An 18,453-nucleotide genomic window follows, 5' to 3' on the forward strand; every position below is an offset into this window, starting at 1 on the left:
AAAAGGACTGTTAGAATCCTTATTATTTATGGATTGTGGGGTGGGAAGAATGAAAAAACTGAGAGCGTCCAGATGGGGGGTGGTGGTGGTGGTGGTGGGGTGGTGGAGCTTATTTGGGTAAATTCAAGTATGAGGCAGGAAGCAGCTTTGGTAAAGCTGATCCTAGGATGGCTGAGCTATGGGAATGGTCAGTGATGTTAATGCTAACACAGGATGGAACCTTCCCCATCCCCTGGGCTTCCCAAACAATATTCCTTTATACAACCCCATAAACTCTTACCCCAACAACCCCAAACCCTGAAATTTATCCTTGATTTCATAAACAAATCTTTATTTCCCAAAGTAACTCTAGTCCTACTGTGTGCACCTCCCCCCCCCCCCCCCCATTCCTCCCAGGCTGTTGGTCTAATGGGACTTAAGTAGGGACTTCCTACTCCTGTTTCTCTCCCCCCTTGTCCCTCAGGTTTCACATGTAGGAGTATATGGGTAGGAGTAGGTAAAGCTTGGTCACCACAATGGGGTCAGACTATGTCTTTGAATGCCTTCAGTCTGGAACTTGGTCCTGATTTGCAGTTTCCCTCCTTTGTTTGATAACATTAAATCATTAAACTGATACTGCATGAGTCTACTATGGGCCAGGCACTGGGGATAGAGAGTGAGCACCACAGAAAAGATTAAAAGATTCTTGTCCTTGCTGAGCTGGAATACAGGATCAAATTCAGGCACCCTAGTTCCTACTTTTCAGCGATCCTGTAGGGATGCTAGAACTCACAACTTCAAATTAACTATTAAATGAGAGCCCTGGGGCAGCCCTGGTGGTTCAGCGGTTTAGCGCCGCCTTCAGTCCAGGGTGTGATCCTGGAGACCCATGATCAAGTCCCATGTCGGGCCCCCTGCATGGAGCCTGCTTCTCCCTCTGCCTGTGTCTCTCTGCCTGTGTGTGTGTGTGTGTGTGTGTGTGTGTGTGTGTGTCTCATGAGTAAATGAATAAAAATATTTAAAAAAAAAATAAAGGAGATCCCTCTTGGGGTGCCTGGGTGGCTTAGTGGTTGAGTATCTGCCTTTGGCTAAGGTGGTGATCCTGGGGTCCTGGGATCGAGTCCCGCATTGGGCTTCCTGAGAGGAGCCTGCTTCTCCCTCTGCCTATGTCTCTGCCTCTCTCTCTGTGTGTCTCTCATGAATAAATAAATAAAATCTTAAAAAAAAAAAAAGAGCCCTCCTTTACAAAACCATTAGGATTCAAGCTGAGGTTGACATTCTTTTTTTTTACTTTTACATTTTTACAGCTTTAATGAATTATAATAATTGACATTCAATAAATGCATGTATTTAAAAGTGTACAGTTTGGTAAGTTTTGACATATGTATATACCCATAAAACCATCACACAACGAACATATCTGGGGCCCCTGGGTGGCTCAGTCAGTTAAGCATCCTCCTTCAGCTCAAGCCAAGATCCTGGGGTCCTGAGATTGAGCCCCACATGGACTCCCTGCTTAGCCGGGAGCCTGCTTCTCCCTCTCTCTCTGCCTCTGCTCCCTTCTCGTGCTCTCTCTCTCTCTCAAATAAGTAAATGAAATCTTTTTTTAATAAAAAGATAATGAACTTATCTATCACTCCCAAAGAATCCCCCCTTCTCTTTTTTTATCCTCTCAATCTTCCTTCTCTCCAAATCACTGAAATTTCTATGAGATATACAAACTAATTCATAGTAACTTTTGACCTAGAGGACTGAACAGAACAACAACAACAACAGAAAAAAACAAGCTCTGGGCCTGATGAAAACTCAAGTGTTGGAGGGGGCAGTTGGGATTTTTTTTTTTTTTTTTTTTAGATTTTATTTATTTGACAGAGAGAACAAGTAGGGGGAGCAGCAGAAGCACATGCCCTGCTGAGCAGTGAGCCTACTGCAGGGCTTGATCCCAGGATCCTGGGACCCTGACCTGAACCAAAGGCAGAGACTTAACCGACTATGCCACCTAGGCACTCTGGCAGCTAAGACTTAGAATCAAATACTTGAGCTTGAGTTGGGAGTAGGGAGTATAGCAACAGGGAAAGAACCTGAGTGTCAGGAGAGGGTGCACATCTTCCCTATGGACAAAATCCACAAAGTAGTTGGTCATGGTCCAATTCAACAGGTATCTGGGGAGGTTGCTAGGCTGGTACCTTCATTCTTGTGGCTTGGGTAGGGTCTCATGGGAAGGATTATACTGAAGGTTTAAGCTATATGAGAGGGTTATTCATATTATTTATTATTATTTTAATGCCAATTATAGGTTTAACTGTCTTGCTGCCACTGCTAGACCAAGAGCTCCTGAAAAGCTTTTTATCTCCTCAGCACCTAACAATCTCTGAACAGCATTCAAATGTTTGTTGAACAAATGACATAATGGCTTAGGTCCCAGCCAATTAACCTAAAATGCTGAGTTTTTCCAGTATGTAGTTTGGGTAAACTGCCCTAATTTTGGTGCTTGAATTGGTACCTGCATGTGAGTGATCAGCCTGGTTGAGAATGGCCTCTCTGGGGATGCCTAGGTGGCTCAGTGGTTGAACGTCTGTCTTCAGTTCAGGTCGTGATCCTGCGACCCCGGGAATCGAGTCTAGTCTCGCATAAGGCTCCCAACAGGAAGCATGCTTTTCCCTCTGCCTGTGTCTGTCTTTCTGTGTCTTTCATGAATAAAATATATATAAAAATATGTGTCTTTTTCTTATTATTTTTATTTATGATAGTCACAGAGAGAGAGAAGCAGGCTCCATGCACCAGGAGCCCGATGTGGGATTCGATCCCCGGTCTCCAGGATCGCACCCTGGGCCAAAGGCAGGCGCCAAACCGCTGCGCCACCCAGGGATCCATATATATATATATATATATATATATATATATATATATATATATATATATATATATATATATATATATATATATATATATATATATATAGGCTTTGGAAGAAAAGTAGGCAATTCAGAGACGGGCAGAAAGACGACTGTTTTGGGAAGAAAACCTCCCCTCTGTTCACCTTCAGCCCCACCAAAGGCGTGGGGTCTCCGGCGACGGTCTGAGTATTTGGGGTAGGGGGTGAGGGACCACAGGTAGACTTGGGGCTTAGGTCCACTTTAGATTCTAGCAGCCCAGGCTTTCCCCCAGGGAGAGGAGTCTCATTCCAAGTAGGCACCTCTTCAGGCGGCCAGATCCCAGTCGGCCCGGCCTTCCTTGCAGCATGATCACGCCGGGCGGGGCAGAGCAGCGCAAGGGGTCGGAGCAACAGTGAGCAGGTTGAGTCCTCCCTTCCCACCCGTTCGCTCACGCACTCATTCAAGGAGTTAAGCTCTGGGCGCGGGTCTCGGAGCCCCTCCCCTCCCCGCTTCCGACCCCGCCCCCTCCCCCGCCTCCGCGGTCCTGGCGGGCTCACCCGGAGGGGGCGGCCCCAGCCCCAGCGCCGGGCCGGGCGGAGCTCGCGTCCGGGCGGAGCTGCGGCTGCAGCGTCCAGCTGCCGGACCGACCGACCTCCAGCCTCGCAGCCCCCCCACCTCCCCGGCCCACCCTCCGAGCCTCCCGAGCCCCCTCCCCGCTCCCCGCAGCTGTGCTGGTAAGTCCCGCTCGTCGCACCAAACTTTTTTGCTGCGGAGTTTGAGTCCTGCCGCGGGACCACAGGCAGCACTGTAGTTGGTTGGCCGGGCGTAGGGTGGGGGTGGGGGGCGAGGAAGCGAGAACAGCCGTCCTGATCGTCACCCCTGCACAGCTTCTCCGAAGCGGATCAGATCTCACCCATTCCCCGAGTTGGTAGAACTCTTGACTTGAGCTGGTTAAGCTCGTCGAGGAGGAGATGACGGTATCTGCTCCAACTTCGCCACCCCTCCCCCATTTCTCTAAGATTTAGCAGTTCTCGCTACTTTCCCTCCGTATTTCGAGTGTCTCTGGCTCTCCAAAAGCTCACCCCCTCCCAGTCCCGGCGTGGCAGAGCCCTCCCTCAGGCGCTGCGGGTCCGCCTCCTCGTCACCCCCGGGGACCCTCCGCTCTGGCACCCCAGCCGGAGCGGCGCAGGGGCTGGGTCCGGGCGGAGGGAGGGGCCGAGGCCGGGGCCTGTCCGGAGCCGGGCGGGCGGGGCCGGGAGGGGAGGCGTAGGGGCCGGACGGGGCGGAGCAGGCGGCATTTGCGGCGGGCGCCGGGGTGGAGAGTTGTGCGCCGGTCCCTGGGCCTGGGCTCGGGCTCGGGCTCGGGCGCCGGCGATGTCTCAAGATGGCGGAGCTGGGCGAGTTAAAGGTACCGGCCCCCTCCCCCAGCCCCGTGTGGACTGCGCCCGCGGTACGCCGAGGCTGGGAGGCGACCGAGCCCGGGTGCCGAGGGCTCGGCGGGGGCGGGGGGCGCGGAGACGTGGCGGAGACCGGCTGCCCGAGCGGGAGCCGAGCGGCGGCGGGAGCGGACCGGGCTGCCACGGGCTCGGGGGCGGGGCCGCGGGGCAGATGCAGGGGTGGGGCCGAGGGGAATTGCCGCTGTCGGGGGCCGAGGCGCAGGGGGCGGGGACGCGGGGGTACCGGTCGGATTTGGTGGTCGGGGCGGGTGGAAGAGGAAGGCCGAGGTCAAAGCTGCTGCGGGGGCGCAGGGGGCGAGTAACCGAGGCCGCGAGATGCGACAGTAGGGGGCAGATGTGGGGCTGGCACGGGGGACGGGGGACGGGGTGCGGAGGCGCCGGCGGCGGTGCCGCCGAGGGGATGGCAGCTCCGGGGCTGCCGCTGGCATCCGAGCCTCGGGAAGTACCAGCGGGCGGCGGCGATCCCGGGGGCGGGGCCGCGCGGGCTGCGGGTTCGAGGGCGGGGAGGAAGCCGCTGCCCTAGTGAATCGGTCTTTGGGCTTAGGTACACGAGTGTGAGACTGTGGGATGGGAAGGGGACGTTCTTGACAAAGCTAATGGAGAAAGGAAAACAGGACAGAGGAAATAAGGGTGGGAGAAAGGTAGATGGGCAAGTTTTCACCGCATTCCTCAAAAGGGGCCCGAAGCCATAGAGGCTCCTGTGAGGGGGCGAATGGTGGACGGCTGGCAAAGCCTGCGCGTGACAGGGTCTCCCAGGGAGTCAGAGGGTGTCCTTTTGCGAGAGAGCGTGTGGTGCCCTCCTACTGCCACACGGGCTTGAGGGTACCCCTGTCGGAGGACATCTCACAGAACCTTAAAAAAACCACTGGGTTCATCCCCCTGCCTCCTGGCTTTGTTCTGCCGTTTGAAATGGAGCCGTAGTCTTTGGCGGGCTAGTCACTGGGTCCAGCTGCCTCTAGGAGAACTTGCAGGTCTGCCCCGGCTCGGCTCGGCTCGGCTCGGCTCGGCTCGGAAGGCGCCCCAGCCTTCTCACCTCCCCAGGGCCCCCGCTTAGAGCTTAGCCCTCTCCTCTTCCACGGCTATGGAGGGGGGAGGATTACTTATTTTCTCTATGTAGGAGAGAAACAGGATATTAGTTCCTGGCAGATGGAGTAAACAGGTAAACAAGAAAGTAATCTGGACTGGGTGATTTACTATTAACCCCTTTGCCCCAAGTTTTGGTCGCTTATCTCCTAGAAGAGTAGGACTGAGAGAAGGGTGTTGATGCTTACAAAGGATTTGGGGGGAAGTTACAAGCATTGAACCCTGACCTGAAAACCCTGGCCACAAACGCTTCAGAGGCTTGGGGAAAATAGCTGAGGTGGCTTGAAGTGTTGGGAGGGGTGTGCCATGGTGCACAATCCTCTGGCCACCTGCCCCCTTTCTTCCCTGTGGGGCTGTCTGGCCTGAATCCTCTTCTCCCCCCTCCTTCTCCCTGTCTCCTACCCTCTTTCCAGGAGGCTGGGTTGGGTCTGAGAGTCTGAGAAAGGGCAGGAGAGGAGATAAGCAGCTTAAAGGAGTGTCTAGGCTCAAGGCAGGGTTGGAAGTAGGAGGCCATAGTGGACTCGGAGGTGTGCCTGTGGATGGCTTGCTGCCTGCACCCTGCCCCACCTGGCCAGCTTACAGGCACGGGGAGATAGGGTTACTCAGGCTCTGTGGGGGGGGGGGGGGGCAGTGGTAAGGTTGACCTGAGGGCTGCTGAATGGGACTGAGATGTCCCTTTGGCCAGATTGGCTGTCCAGCTGTAATCACTGGCTGCAAAGCATACTTCTCTTGGGGAGGGGGGCGGGGGAGGCACTGCCTCTTTGGCAGTATTCTCAAATGTCTCTGTTCTCCACAGCACATGGTGATGAGCTTCCGGGTGTCTGAGCTTCAGGTTCTGCTGGGCTTTGCTGGCCGGAACAAGAGTGGACGGAAGCACGAACTCCTGGCCAAGGCCCTGCACCTGCTCAAGTCCAGCTGTGCCCCCAGTGTCCAGATGAAGATCAAGGAGCTTTACCGCCGACGCTTTCCCCGGAAGACCCTGGGCCCCTCTGATCTCTCCCTCCTCTCTCTGCCCCCTGGCCCCCCTCCTGTCGGCTCCCCTGGCCCTCTTACTCCCATTCCCCCTGCCCTCTTGGCCCCTGGCACGCTGCTGGGCCCCAAGCGTGAGGTGGACATGCACCCTCCTCTGCCCCAGCCTGTGCACCCTGATGTTACCATGAAACCATTGCCCTTCTATGAAGTCTATGGGGAGCTCATCCGGCCCACCACCCTCGGTATGGCTCTGCCTCCTCCATTTTCCTGAATCTTACCTCTTGCCCAAGCCTTAGACTTTAGTCCTATGGGATCAGTGGCCTGGGATGGGGGCAGCGTCTGTGGCTGCCTGTCATGGGCTCAGGAGTAACTGCTCCTTTGTGTCCTCAGCGTCCACTTCTAGCCAGCGGTTTGAAGAGGCACACTTTACGTTTGCCCTCACACCCCAGCAAGTGCAGCAGATTCTCACATCCAGGTACCTCTCTCCCCACCCTCCTACCTCTGACCTGGGGTGGTTATCCCGGGACTCTGCTCTCTGCCTTTCTTCTCGTCTGTCCTCGTCTCCTGCCTGTCCATCCTTCTGCACCTGTGTCATCTCTCATTCTCTTGTGCATCTCTTCTCTATCTATGGGACATGTAACTGTTTCTCTGTCTATTCAGCCTGGCCCTCTGGGGGCCACATCCTGACATGTTTCCCTCTCCTCCCTGTCATAGAGAGGTTCTTCCAGGAGCTAAATGTGACTATACTATCCAGGTGCAGCTCAGGTGAGTTGGTCCTCCCGCCTCCTTCCCTGCTGGGCTTCCACTGGGGGTGGGAATGAAATAAGGGTATGTCGGACACTGCTAGGAGATAGCCCTCCTGTGCTACGTCCACCCTGACCCTGGGACTCTTGTGGGTGCTGAGGGCTACAGCTACAGAGATCTATGACTGGCTGACTGAGGTTCCCTGCCTGTCAGCTTCAACTCAAGAGACTACCTCCCCCACCCTTTCATCTTTTCTTCTCTTACCAGATTCTGTCTCTGTGAGACCAGCTGCCCCCAGGAGGATTATTTCCCCCCCAACCTCTTTGTCAAGGTCAATGGGAAACTGTGCCCCCTGCCGGTAAATGCTCTTCCCTTCTTCTGGCAGTAACCCCTTCCCTCTTTCAGTTCTTAAATGTTGAAAAAAAACGTATTAATGAAGAGATGTGTGTAGCACAGTGCCTGGTACATAGTAGGTACTCAGCGTATTGAGTGATGGATACAATCTAGAGGATACTAAGATAGGGTTGATGCACAAGGGTTCTGTCAGAACCCAGAGGAAGCACATCAGTTCAACCCAAAGGTTCAGGGAAGATTTCTCTGAAGCGATGACCTCAGAGCTGAAAGTTAGAAGTAGTGGGGGCATCCCTATTCTTCCTCCTCAGGAGCTCAGTGAGTGGGTTTCTATTTCCCTGGTCAATAAATAAGCTCTTCTTTCTCCCCAGGAATGAACCCCACACACAACCATAGATAGTGCTTCAGTTTTGTGAGTCACTGAATGGGCCCCCATGTCCCTGGTCAGTGAGTGAGCTGGTCTTCCTTCCAGGAAGTGAGTAACCTGAGACAAGATGTCTTGACCAGCCCCTCCCTTCCCTAGGGTTACCTTCCTCCTACCAAGAATGGGGCTGAGCCCAAAAGGCCTAGCCGCCCCATCAACATCACACCTCTGGCTCGACTCTCAGCCACTGTTCCCAACACCATCGTGGTCAACTGGTCATCTGAGTTTGGACGGGTGAGCAGGGCTGGGGCAGGGAGCCTGGAGAAGCCTGCAGGGGGTGAGGGGCATTGTCCAGTGTCCTGGGTTGGGAAAACATCTTCCTCTTTATGGGTCTTTCTGCCTTAACCCATTGTCTCTGATCCTCATGGGACAAAGGGTTGGGGTGGTGGTGGTGGTGGTGGTGGCGATGAGCAGAGCAGAGGCTAACTGCCTCCCCCTACCTCCAAGTAGAACTATTCCTTGTCTGTGTACCTGGTGAGGCAGTTGACTGCAGGGACCCTTCTACAAAAACTGAGAGCAAAGGGTATCCGGAACCCAGACCACTCTCGGGCACTGAGTAAGTAACATCCTGCCCCTCTTTCCCGCTCTGGATCCAAGTCTTCCTGGTCCTCCAGCTTTTAAAACCAAACCCATTCCCCTCTTGTGACAAGTATCCCTCACGTCTCACCTGAACCCCAATCCTCCCCCTATCCCCTTACTAATCTTCATGGTTGAAAAGTTAGCAGACTCCCAGGCACTGAGTGATACCCTTGCATTCTCAGTTATACATCTGCTTTGCACCTCACAGACCCTGTCTCCAGCCCTGCTGGGATATGGCTTCTTTAGACTGGAAGAGTCTTAAGGATCATGTAATGTAACTCTCTTATGCCTCAGTTCCCTCTAAGTCATCTCTGCCAAAGTGTCACCCAGCTTTATTTAAGCATCTTCAGGGATGGAGAAATCTGTCCTTCACACCCACAGTCTTCATGTGATATCCTACTGGCCTCAAAGACCATCCACATATGACATCCCATTGGCCCCCAAAGGCACTCTGCCCAGCTGCTTCTCAGCCAGAGCCATCTGCTGCTGGCCTCACCACCTCCTAGGCTTCATCTCCAGCTCTGCTGACCCCATGGCTCTGGTCTCATTCTTGTTTCAGTCAAGGAGAAATTGACCGCTGACCCAGACAGTGAGGTGGCCACTACAAGTCTCCGGGTGTCACTCATGTGCCCGGTAGGTACAAGGGAGATGAGAAGGGGGAGGGAGGTTGGGTTTAACTCTGGACCCAGTTGAGGGTTCCTAGGGCTACCAGAGTGAGACTTCTGGGAATATAGGGACTCTGAGCAGAGAATTTGTCTCTTCTCAGCTAGGGAAGATGCGCCTGACAGTCCCTTGTCGTGCCCTCACCTGCGCCCACCTGCAGAGCTTCGATGCTGCCCTTTATCTACAAATGAATGAAAAGAAGCCAACATGGACATGTCCTGTGTGTGACAAGAAAGCTCCTTATGAATCTCTTATCATTGATGGGTAGGGTCACTCTGCATTCTGCTTCCTTTTACCTAGGACATCCACTAGGAATCCCCATCTATGTATCAAGAGACCTTCTTTCCCTCCCCTCCCGTGAACCCCAACTTTTTTTTTTTTTTAAGATTGTATTTATTTATTCATGAGAGACAGAAAGGCAGAGACACAAGCAGAGAGAGAAACAGGCTCCACGCAGGGAGCCTGACATGGGACCCGATCCTGGGTCTCCAGGATCAGGCCCTGGGTGGAATGCAGCGCTAAACCGCTGAGCCACCTGGGCTGCCCTGAACCCCAACTCTTAACCTATCAGTCCCTTTATAATATAAAGGGACTGAACATGGGTCCACTTGAACATGGGTCCACTTATATACAGAGTTTTTTTTCAGTGCAGTATAGCAAATATAAATATATCTTCTTTACGATTTTCTTAATATTTTCTTTTGTTTAGCTTACTGTATTATAAGAATACAGTATGTAATACACATGACATATATATTAATTGACTTGATATTATCAGTAAGGCTTCTGGTTAAAAAAAAAGTTTTGGGGGGAGTTAAAAGTTATTCATGGATTTTTTTAAAAAGATTTATTTATTTATTTATTTATTTATTTATTAGAGACACGGAGAGAGAGAGGGGCAAAGGGAGAAGCAGGCCCCATGCAGGGAGCCCGACGTGGGACTCCGGGTCTCCAGGATCATGCCCTGGGCTGAAGGCGGCGCTAAACTGCTAAGCCACCCGGGCTGCCCGGAATTTTTTTTTTTTTAAAGATTTTATTTATTCATGAGAAACAGAGAGGCAGAGACATAGAAAGAGGGAGAAACAGGCTCCCCACCAGGAGCCAGATACGGGACTTGATCCCTGGACCTGGGACCACACCTGGAGCTGAAGGCACACACTCAACTTCTGAGCCTCCCAGGCGTCCCATGGATTTTTTTTTTTTTTAAAGATAGTAAAGACTTTCCTTTAAAAAAAAAAAAATTCTTTCTTTCCTTTAGAGAGAGAGTGTGAATGGGCATGTGTGTTTGGGGAGGGGGAAGGGCAGATGGGGCAGAGGGAGAAAGAATCCTAAGCAAGCTCCACACCCAGAGCAGATCCTGACATAGGGCTCTCTCCTACAACCCTGAGATCATGACCTGAGCCGAAATCAAGAGTTGGATGCTCAACTGACTGCACAGGCTAGGTGCCCCTATCCATGGATTTTTGATTGCGTGTGGGATCAGCGCTCATACCCCCATGTTGTTCACGGTCAACTGTATATATTTCTAACAGTAAGGATTTACTGCGTTAGGCATCGTGCGCGCACTCTGCATGCCTCATCTCTTGGAATCCTCATAATTAACATTGTGAGAGGAGTATGGTTATTACAGGTGAAGAAGCTGAGACTTAGATTATCTTGCTTAAAGTTCTGATTGTTAGTAAGTGGCAGAGTCAAATATATTGAACTGAAACAATGTATCTCATAGAACCTGACCTCCCCACTGAGCCCAGCAGGAAAGTTCTTTTTTTTTTTTTTAATTTTTATTTATTTATGATAGTCACACACACAGAGAGAGAGAGAGAGAGAGAGAGAGGCAGAGACATAGGCAGAGGGAGAAGCAGGCTCCATGCACTGGGAGCCCAATGTGGGATTCGATCCCAGTCTCCAGGATCGCGCCCCGGGCCAAAGGCAGGCGCCAAACCGCTGTGCCACCCAGGGATCCCAGGAAAGTTCTTTTGAGGGTCTGGATGTACTGGTCTAGCTGGTCCTAACCCCCATCTAGAGCCTAAATTATGGTCCTCTCCTCATTCTCAGTGCCCTCTTTGAGACGGTTTATGGAGTTCTGCATCTCTGTCCCTTTTGTCTTGTCACAAGTACTATATGAAACATGTGCTTAGAATGTATTTTTTGTAAAACTTAGCATTTAAAGTTAAAAGCCCTTTTATAAACCTTATTCTTTTCCTTTTTTTTTTTTTTAAAAAAGATTTTATTTATTTATTCATGAGAGAGAGAGGCAGAGAGAGAGAGGCAGAGACACAGGTAGAGGGAGAAGCAGGCTCCATGTTGGGAGCCTGACACGGGATTCGATCCCAGGACTCCAGGATCATGCCCTGGGCCAAAGGCAGGCACTAAACCGCTGAGCCACCCAGGGATCCCATTTATTCATTTCCAACAACTCAAGAGAGTTGAATAGGGTGAATAATGTCTCTATTTTACAGATGAGGAAACAGGTTCAGGAAGGTGAGTCCCAGAACTCCCCGGCTACTGTTCCCAGCCATCTCCTAGCCCCATGAATTCTCATCTCTTCCCTTCCCCCAGCTTATTCATGGAGATACTTAATTCCTGTTCGGATTGTGATGAAATCCAGTTCATGGAAGATGGATCCTGGTGCCCCATGAAACCCAAGAAGGAGGCATCTGAGGTTTGCCCCCCGCCAGGGTATGGGCTGGATGGTGAGTGACCCCCTGTCCCCCATCTGTATTACATCTCGGATGGCCTCCTCTCTGAGACACAGTCCTCTTAACACCCACAGGCCTCCAGTACAGCCCAGTCCAAGAGGGCAATCCATCAGAGAATAAGAAGAAGGTTGAAGTTATTGACTTGACAATAGAGAGTTCATCAGATGAGGAGGACCTGCCCCCGACCAAAAAGCACTGTCCTGTCACCTCGGCTGCCATCCCGGCTCTACCTGGAAGCAAAGGGTAGGAGGAGATAGGCTGAGTCCACAGCAGAAGGGGCAGAAGAAGAAATCGAATGCTTTCTGAGCCCCAGACAGACCCTGGGGCAGAGAGGGAACTCAGGAGGCTGAGCTGGGTGAGGGCATCTGTGGTTCGCTGGCTGCCCCAGCTCCTCCTCTCTCCTCACAGAGTCCTGACATCTGGTCACCAGCCATCTTCGGTGCTCCGGAGCCCTGCTATGGGCACTCTGGGTGGGGATTTCCTGTCCAGTCTCCCGCTACATGAGTACCCACCTGCTTTCCCACTGGGGGCCGATATCCAAGGTAGGACACCGATCACAAGGTGGGCTGTACCCTCCACATCTGCCCCCAAACCAGATCAGAACCCCTGCTCCTTTTCAAAGCCTTCTGGCTCTCTTGCAAGGGGCTTCTTTGTTTTTTGTTTTGTTTTGTTTTGCTTTTGGCTGTGAAGGGGTTAGACAGGAGATTGATTCAGGTTTTTCTTTTCCTATCAGGTTTAGATTTATTCTCTTTCCTTCAGACCGAGAGTCAGGTAAGTGGTCCCTGCCCCCATGAAGACGTCAGATCTCTGAAACTTCCTTTTTAGGCACTAATGGGCCCCTCCCCACCTGTCATTTTCCCCTGAGACCTAAACCTGCTCTGTGAGGGAAGGCAGGGGCTGAAGGAAGAGGATGTGGGGTGGGAGGGTAGTTTATTTCCCTCCTAGGCCCTACTGGCACTTCTTCAGATTCTCACCCATGTCTCTTGGATCCCCTATTACTCTTCTGTCTCCAGACTTTTTAGAATTCTGCCCCTGACTGCTCCCCCGCCCCCACGCACCCCTGTGCACTTGAGTGCCATGCCTGCCCCAGCCGGACATTCCATGCATTTCAGACGCCCACAAGGCCAAGAACCTAGCAAGCTGGAGGGGCTGTCTCAAGGCAGGGAGTCTGGGTAGGGTAGGGAAGTAGGGGAAAGAGAGAGTCTTCTCCTGTTTCTCAGAGGACACCTGGGGATCCAGAGGGTTTGATTTATCCTGGGATATTTCTGAGATGAGTGATTGGGAGGCAGGTGAAGTCAGGGGAAAATCTGAAACTGTGCCCTTGCCTCCCCCCAGCACTATGGTCCCTCCGTCATCACCTCGCTAGATGAACAGGATGCCCTTGGCCACTTCTTCCAGTACCGAGGGACGCCCTCCCACTTTCTGGGCCCACTCACCCCCACATTGGGGAGCTCTCACCGCAGCGGCACTCCAGCACCCCCTTCTGGCCGCGTCAGTAGCATCGTGGCCCCTGGGGGGCCCTTGAGGGAGGGGCCTGGAGGAGCCTTGTCCGCGGGTCCCTCTTTGACTGGCTGCCGGTCAGACATCATTTCCCTGGACTGAGTCCCCCCGGATGATGGAAACTTTACTGCCACCCAACACTGAGCACGTTCGCTGTGGGTCCAGACTCCTGGCCACTTTGACCCCCCAGGGGGCTTTGGCCAAAGGTCAGAAAGACCTTCATGGATACCCTGTTTTTGGCCTTCCCTCAGCCTGACGAGGCCAGCACCCAAAGGGTTAATATTTAACCTCTTTTTAAGGACATTTGGGTTCTATTTTTGGAAATGTTCTTTAGATGGCTGGCACATTCCTCTGGGTACCTTAACCTAGGCAGTGGGAGGCACATGGGATGGGGTGTGAGGTGGGGCAAGGGCCTCTCTCTTGTCCCCTAGATGCCTTCTTTTCCCCAAACCTATGGTTCTGTTCCTTCCCCACAGCCATTGTCTCTTCGTGTCCATTCCGTTCTCTTTGGCCAAACAGATAAGTGGAGAAGCTGAGGCAGGCAGACACATGGACAGAGAACTCTATTTTGGGTTGCAGATTTTTTTTTTTGGTACATAAACGAGAAAAACCAAAATACTCCAAAGATGATTTCCCCTGCTCCTTACTTCCCAGTATGACTGAGGAGGAGATAAGGCCTTAGCCCTGATCCCCAGGGAGTTTGCGAGCAGGGCCTGGCCAATTACCCAGGTTTCTCTATTTATATATTTAAGTTCACAATGTTTCATAAGCTGACCAGCTTGGGGCATGAGCTTGGAGAGGCCCACAGCCCCGTGGTTCGGTCTGGCTCATTCTGCACCTTTCCTGGGAGGTGGGAGGACCCTCATGCTCTCCCTGTTCTCCTTTTTCAGGTTCCTCCAGGGCCTAGGACTTATGTTGTAATTTTACTTTTTATTCTCAAAGTTGTAGCAAAGTTATTACCCATAATAAAGGTTGTGAATGTCTGGGAGTGTCTTGGAGGTGGGCTGGGGAGGGGATTATGTACTTCGTTTTCCAGAGCCCTGGGTTGGGGGTAGGGGCCCCATGTTCTGTTCTTCCTTGCAGGCCCTGGGTCCATTTGCACATGGTAAGGGTGTCCCACTGGGGGTTTCCAGGAGCATTTGTGTCCCCCTCCCCCCCATCTCCCTCCCAGACCATTCAACCCAATGCTGCAGAACCCTCAAGTCTTTTGCCCTTACCTGCCCAGACGCTGCAGCCAGAGCCGGAGGGCAAACTTGGTCCCAGTGCTGACCCTCTCTTTGCCTTCAGCTGTGGTTGGGGTTGTCCGCAGCAGCGTAGACACAGGCAAGGCTAGAGGTCGAGTTCCTCCATCTTCCTCTAGTTCCACTGCACTGCATAGTAACAGCTCCTGTCTGGACTGTGCCTTGTGGCCTAGCCCTCTTCATGGAACCCTCCCAACCACAGCAGAAGGGTGGGTGGATGTTCACCTCATTTCGCAGAAAGGAACAGGTTCAAGGAAGGTTAAATGATTTGCCCCTCTGGGACAGTGGGACTCAAGCCCAGTTAGCACTAGCCAGTTGGAGCAGGAACCCTTGGAGTTGGATGGACAGTGTCTTTGATCTCATGTGCCCCTTTCATCATCAGCTGGCCAACCCACTCCCACAACACAAAATCCGCCACACACACCCCCACAGCCCCCACCCCAAGGAGGAGTTAGAAATTGAACTTCTCAATGAGTATGTGTTGGTGTGCTGGAGGGTCAGGCAAAAGCTCTTACAGGACAGAGGGTGGTAGCTCCTGGGGCAGATGCCTGGGTGTCTCTGTGCCATCCTCTGTGGCAGCCACTGCAGCTGCTACATCTGGTCCCAGCCACATAAAGGCACTCACCTCATTTGGGTTTGGTTGGATCCGGGCCTGGGGAGACATGTAGACCCCTTAGCCATGGCCTCCCTAGGAGGCCTGTTCTTGATCACAGCCTACGCACAGGTGGAATGGACATAGACTTGGGGCAGGGGCAAGGGGAGAGGCTATTGGATTTCTTGGTTATCTCTGATGCTACCCCCCCCCCCCCCCCCCCCTAGTCACAGAACCCATCTGCTTGGGTCTCAGCCGGCATTTCCTTCCTACACTGCCAGCCCTACCTGCAGCTGCTGCTGTGACTCCTGGGAGACCACGAGTAGATAGAGAATGATGTGATGGTATTTGGGGAGACCCCAGCTGAGCCTAGGAGGGTAGGCAGACTAAGAGAGAATACAGCAAAAATGAGAACTTCCTCTCTCTTTTTGAACTGTGTAAAGAGAGCTAAAGAAGTGGAGGGTAGAGATGGTGTGGGAGGGACACAGGTGGGGATTGTGGGCTCGGGGACACCAAACCACCCACCCACACTCAGTTGTTTCCCCAGTGGCCAAGGTGTGTCTGGCTGGTCTATAGGCTTTAGTGGATTCCAGGTTGTTGAGGGCTCTTGGTCAAATAAAGGAAGGGACCTTTTACAGGTTCCTGTCTCACCTCCCATAACCCCAAAGGGACCCAAGAGAATTGGCCCTGGGGCAGCTGTAGTCCACTCTCCTCCCAGAGCTCTCGGAGACCTCCGTCCAACAGCTGTGAGAGAGAGAGAGGGCAGGTGGGAGAGGCTGATGCCTGACCCCTCCAGTTCCTTTGTTTGCTCCTCTCAGTCCACACAGAGGCCTCTGCTTTCAGGGCAGGGGGAAGGTGGGGTTAGCAGATTGGTTACCTCTTCATCAAGTTCCACGTGACCACCTGCAACAACAGTGGGAGCAATGGTTAACTGGCAGTGTTCCTGGCCAGGAACCCCTGGGCACTGTTTGCGCTGCCCCTCCGCGTGCATAGAGGTCATAGAGGTCACCGGCACTCCTTGTGAAGAGGGGACCTACTGCATTTCTGGGCTTGCCTCTCTGCCCTCCTGAGACTGGGAATAGCACTGTTGGGTGAGGTGCCTCTTCCTTGGACTTGGGGATCTCGTTCTCAGGGCACTCACCTGGGGGTACCCAGAGGTTGGGAGAAACGCTGAGGGTGCTCGTCCTTCGGGTTAACAGGACAGTCTGGTCGCTGGACTGCAGAATGACGGCCACACCCAGGTCCACACCTCGATTCGTGGGCAGCTCGGCCGCGCGAGCCCCGAACTGCTGCTCCAGTGCCGCGAAAGGGCAGAAAGGGGATCGCTGGCGGGGGTGGGACGGGGGGTGGGGTGGCCCTTTGAGTTAATATCGGGCAGCACCGCGCGACGGGGGAGGAGGAGGTCGAGTCTGGGCGACCCTTACCCGCCCCCCGGCCTCTCGCGCCAGCTCCCACCGACCTCCTGCCCCGGGGCCCCGCTTCCCGACCTGCAGCGGAAGCCTGGTGGAAGCGCCCGGGAGTGGCCCGTCCGAAAGGACGAGTCGTCCTCGCTTCAAGCCGCAGTGCGTGCTCCACGGCCCAAGCCCTGGCCCGGCGCCCAGAAGGCGACACACACTGTGCGCGAAGCCGGGCGACTCCGCGCGCCCGGACAGGAGCAGCAGCACTCGCGTGGCGGCCATTGCGCAGCTCCGCCGCCCCCGGGCGCCCCCTGCTGGCCGAGCGGCGCCGCCCCCCCTGAGCGCTGGGCGGGGTCGGGGGGAAGCTGGGCGTTCACCGTGCGCCCGGGAAACCCGCAGAGCCCCGCGGGTCAGCCGTGGGGCCGTGCTAGTAAATGACAAAAAAAGCCTCTGGGTCCTCATCAGCCCCTCTTTTCTTCCCCTCTTCTCGGTTTAGGAGAGGGATGCAGACTGGATGATTCTCAACTCATATGTCACCTCCCGCCAGCCCGGGGCTGAACCACAGGAGCACCCACCCCTCTGTAGCACTCTGCACACCTACCTGCTATAGTAGGCATCACCTCGAATTCATCACATCTCCTTGCCAGACACCCGGGAAACCTTTTTGACCCCTTCTCACACAAATGGCAACCCAGTGCCCTAGATTCTACCTCCTTGAACTTTCTCAAATCCATGTCTTGCTCTTTAGCCTCCATGGTTCCTAGCCTTCCTCATATTCCGCCTGAGACAATATTGCAAGTCTCAAATAGTCCTCTTACCAGTTCATTCAATAGGGTACTTCCAGAGTAATCTTTCTCAAACACAAGTCTCATCGTCTTGCTTCCCACTGCTCCGGAGAGAATAGGCTACTAAGCACGGTATAGCAAGGACCCCTCCAGCCCTTGCTCGCGCTCTCTCCAGCTTCAATGCTGGCAGGACTTAGGCCCTGTTTTCTAGTCACATCCTATATGCAGTTCTTCCTGGAACCAGGCTCTGCTTCATTCTGGGATCCCTTTCTGCTTCCACCTGACAAATCCTCATCTTTTAAAAGACAGATTGTCACTTTCTCTCCCTTTCCTGCCTCTCTGTATATAATACTTTTCTACAGAGCCCCCCAGTATTTCCTTGTACTTATCTCCTCCAACTAGGTTATATGTGCAAGGCTTATTCATCTTTGTATCCCTAAAGCCTAGCCCAGTCCAGGGCACATAATAGGTGCTCAGTACAGAATGGTGAGTGGCTTGAAGGCAGTGACGATATCTTTTATCTTGCTGTATTATATCCAGCATAATGGCTAGTAATTAGTTGGCATTTAATTGGTGAATTGGATTGGTTCATTAATCTTGATGGATTACAGAGAATGGACATTGCTAAGAGGAAACTGAAGAGATTAATTTTATGTTTTTTTTTAAAGATTTTATTTATTTCTTCATGAGAGACAGAGAGAGAAAGAGGCAGAGACATAGGCAGAGGAGGCTCCCTGTGGGGAGCCTGATGCAGCACTTGAACCCAGGGGCCCTAGGATCATGACCTGAGCCAAAGGCAGATAGTCAACCACTGAGCCACCCAGGTGTCCCAAAACTGAAGAGATTTTAACAGCACCTACCTGTTTTAAGTGAGTGGAAGCTGGTGGGACAAATTACAACTATATTAATCATCTATCCATGGTACTGAGAGAGAAAACTTAGAATTGCGGCTTTTAAGAAAACATGGAGAAGAGGAAGGCAATGACTTCTTGAGGGCTTTACCATATGCCAGGCATTGTGCTAAGTGTCTTATATGTACAGTTCCAGATGTGCTAGGAAGCCTGGAGTTGGCAAATGTGGCTTCTATCCATAGATTCTAGTGTGAATGCTG

The 18,453-nt window shown here is 52.9% G+C and overlaps 2 protein-coding genes across 5 annotated transcripts; one reads left to right on the forward strand and one right to left on the reverse strand.

Moving 5' to 3' along the window:
* Nucleotides 1-3,470: 3,470 nt before the first annotated feature.
* On the forward strand, nucleotides 3,471-14,310 carry PIAS3 (protein inhibitor of activated STAT 3). Of its 3 annotated transcripts, none has more exons than XM_041756695.1 (14): nucleotides 3,471-3,589; nucleotides 6,192-6,609; nucleotides 6,758-6,842; nucleotides 7,082-7,132; nucleotides 7,379-7,469; nucleotides 7,986-8,120; nucleotides 8,337-8,442; nucleotides 9,025-9,098; nucleotides 9,232-9,392; nucleotides 11,688-11,821; nucleotides 11,902-12,070; nucleotides 12,236-12,369; nucleotides 12,561-12,598; nucleotides 13,163-14,310. In XM_041756695.1, the coding sequence occupies exons 2-14, from the start codon at nucleotides 6,195-6,197 to the stop codon at nucleotides 13,427-13,429; spliced, it is 1,860 nt and encodes a 619-aa protein (XP_041612629.1). In that variant the 5' UTR covers nucleotides 3,471-3,589; nucleotides 6,192-6,194; the 3' UTR covers nucleotides 13,430-14,310. The 3 variants fall into 3 exon arrangements, with proteins under 3 accessions (XP_041612629.1, XP_041612628.1, XP_041612630.1); XM_041756694.1 differs by lacking the exon at nucleotides 3,471-3,589 and adding an exon at nucleotides 4,141-4,263; XM_041756696.1 differs by lacking the exon at nucleotides 3,471-3,589 and adding an exon at nucleotides 4,573-5,471.
* On the reverse strand, nucleotides 11,945-16,872 carry NUDT17 (nudix hydrolase 17). Of its 2 annotated transcripts, none has more exons than XR_005988014.1 (8): nucleotides 16,648-16,872; nucleotides 16,302-16,485; nucleotides 16,038-16,063; nucleotides 15,812-15,904; nucleotides 15,448-15,546; nucleotides 15,084-15,220; nucleotides 14,545-14,692; nucleotides 11,945-12,057 (listed from the first exon to the last, which is right to left on the reverse strand). XR_005988014.1 is itself a non-coding variant. In XM_041756697.1 (8 exons), exons 1-8 carry the CDS (start codon nucleotides 16,837-16,839, stop codon nucleotides 12,054-12,056), a joined length of 888 nt encoding a protein of 295 aa, XP_041612631.1. In that variant the 5' UTR covers nucleotides 16,840-16,871; the 3' UTR covers nucleotides 11,945-12,053. The 2 variants fall into 2 exon arrangements, 1 of the variants encoding a protein (XP_041612631.1); XM_041756697.1 differs by having other exon boundaries at nucleotides 14,545-14,697; nucleotides 16,648-16,871.
* Nucleotides 16,873-18,453: the final 1,581 nt, after the last annotated feature.

This window comes from Vulpes lagopus, chromosome 5 (assembly GCF_018345385.1).
Source record: "Vulpes lagopus strain Blue_001 chromosome 5, ASM1834538v1, whole genome shotgun sequence".
In the NCBI taxonomy this organism is placed as follows: Eukaryota; Metazoa; Chordata; class Mammalia; order Carnivora; family Canidae; genus Vulpes; species Vulpes lagopus.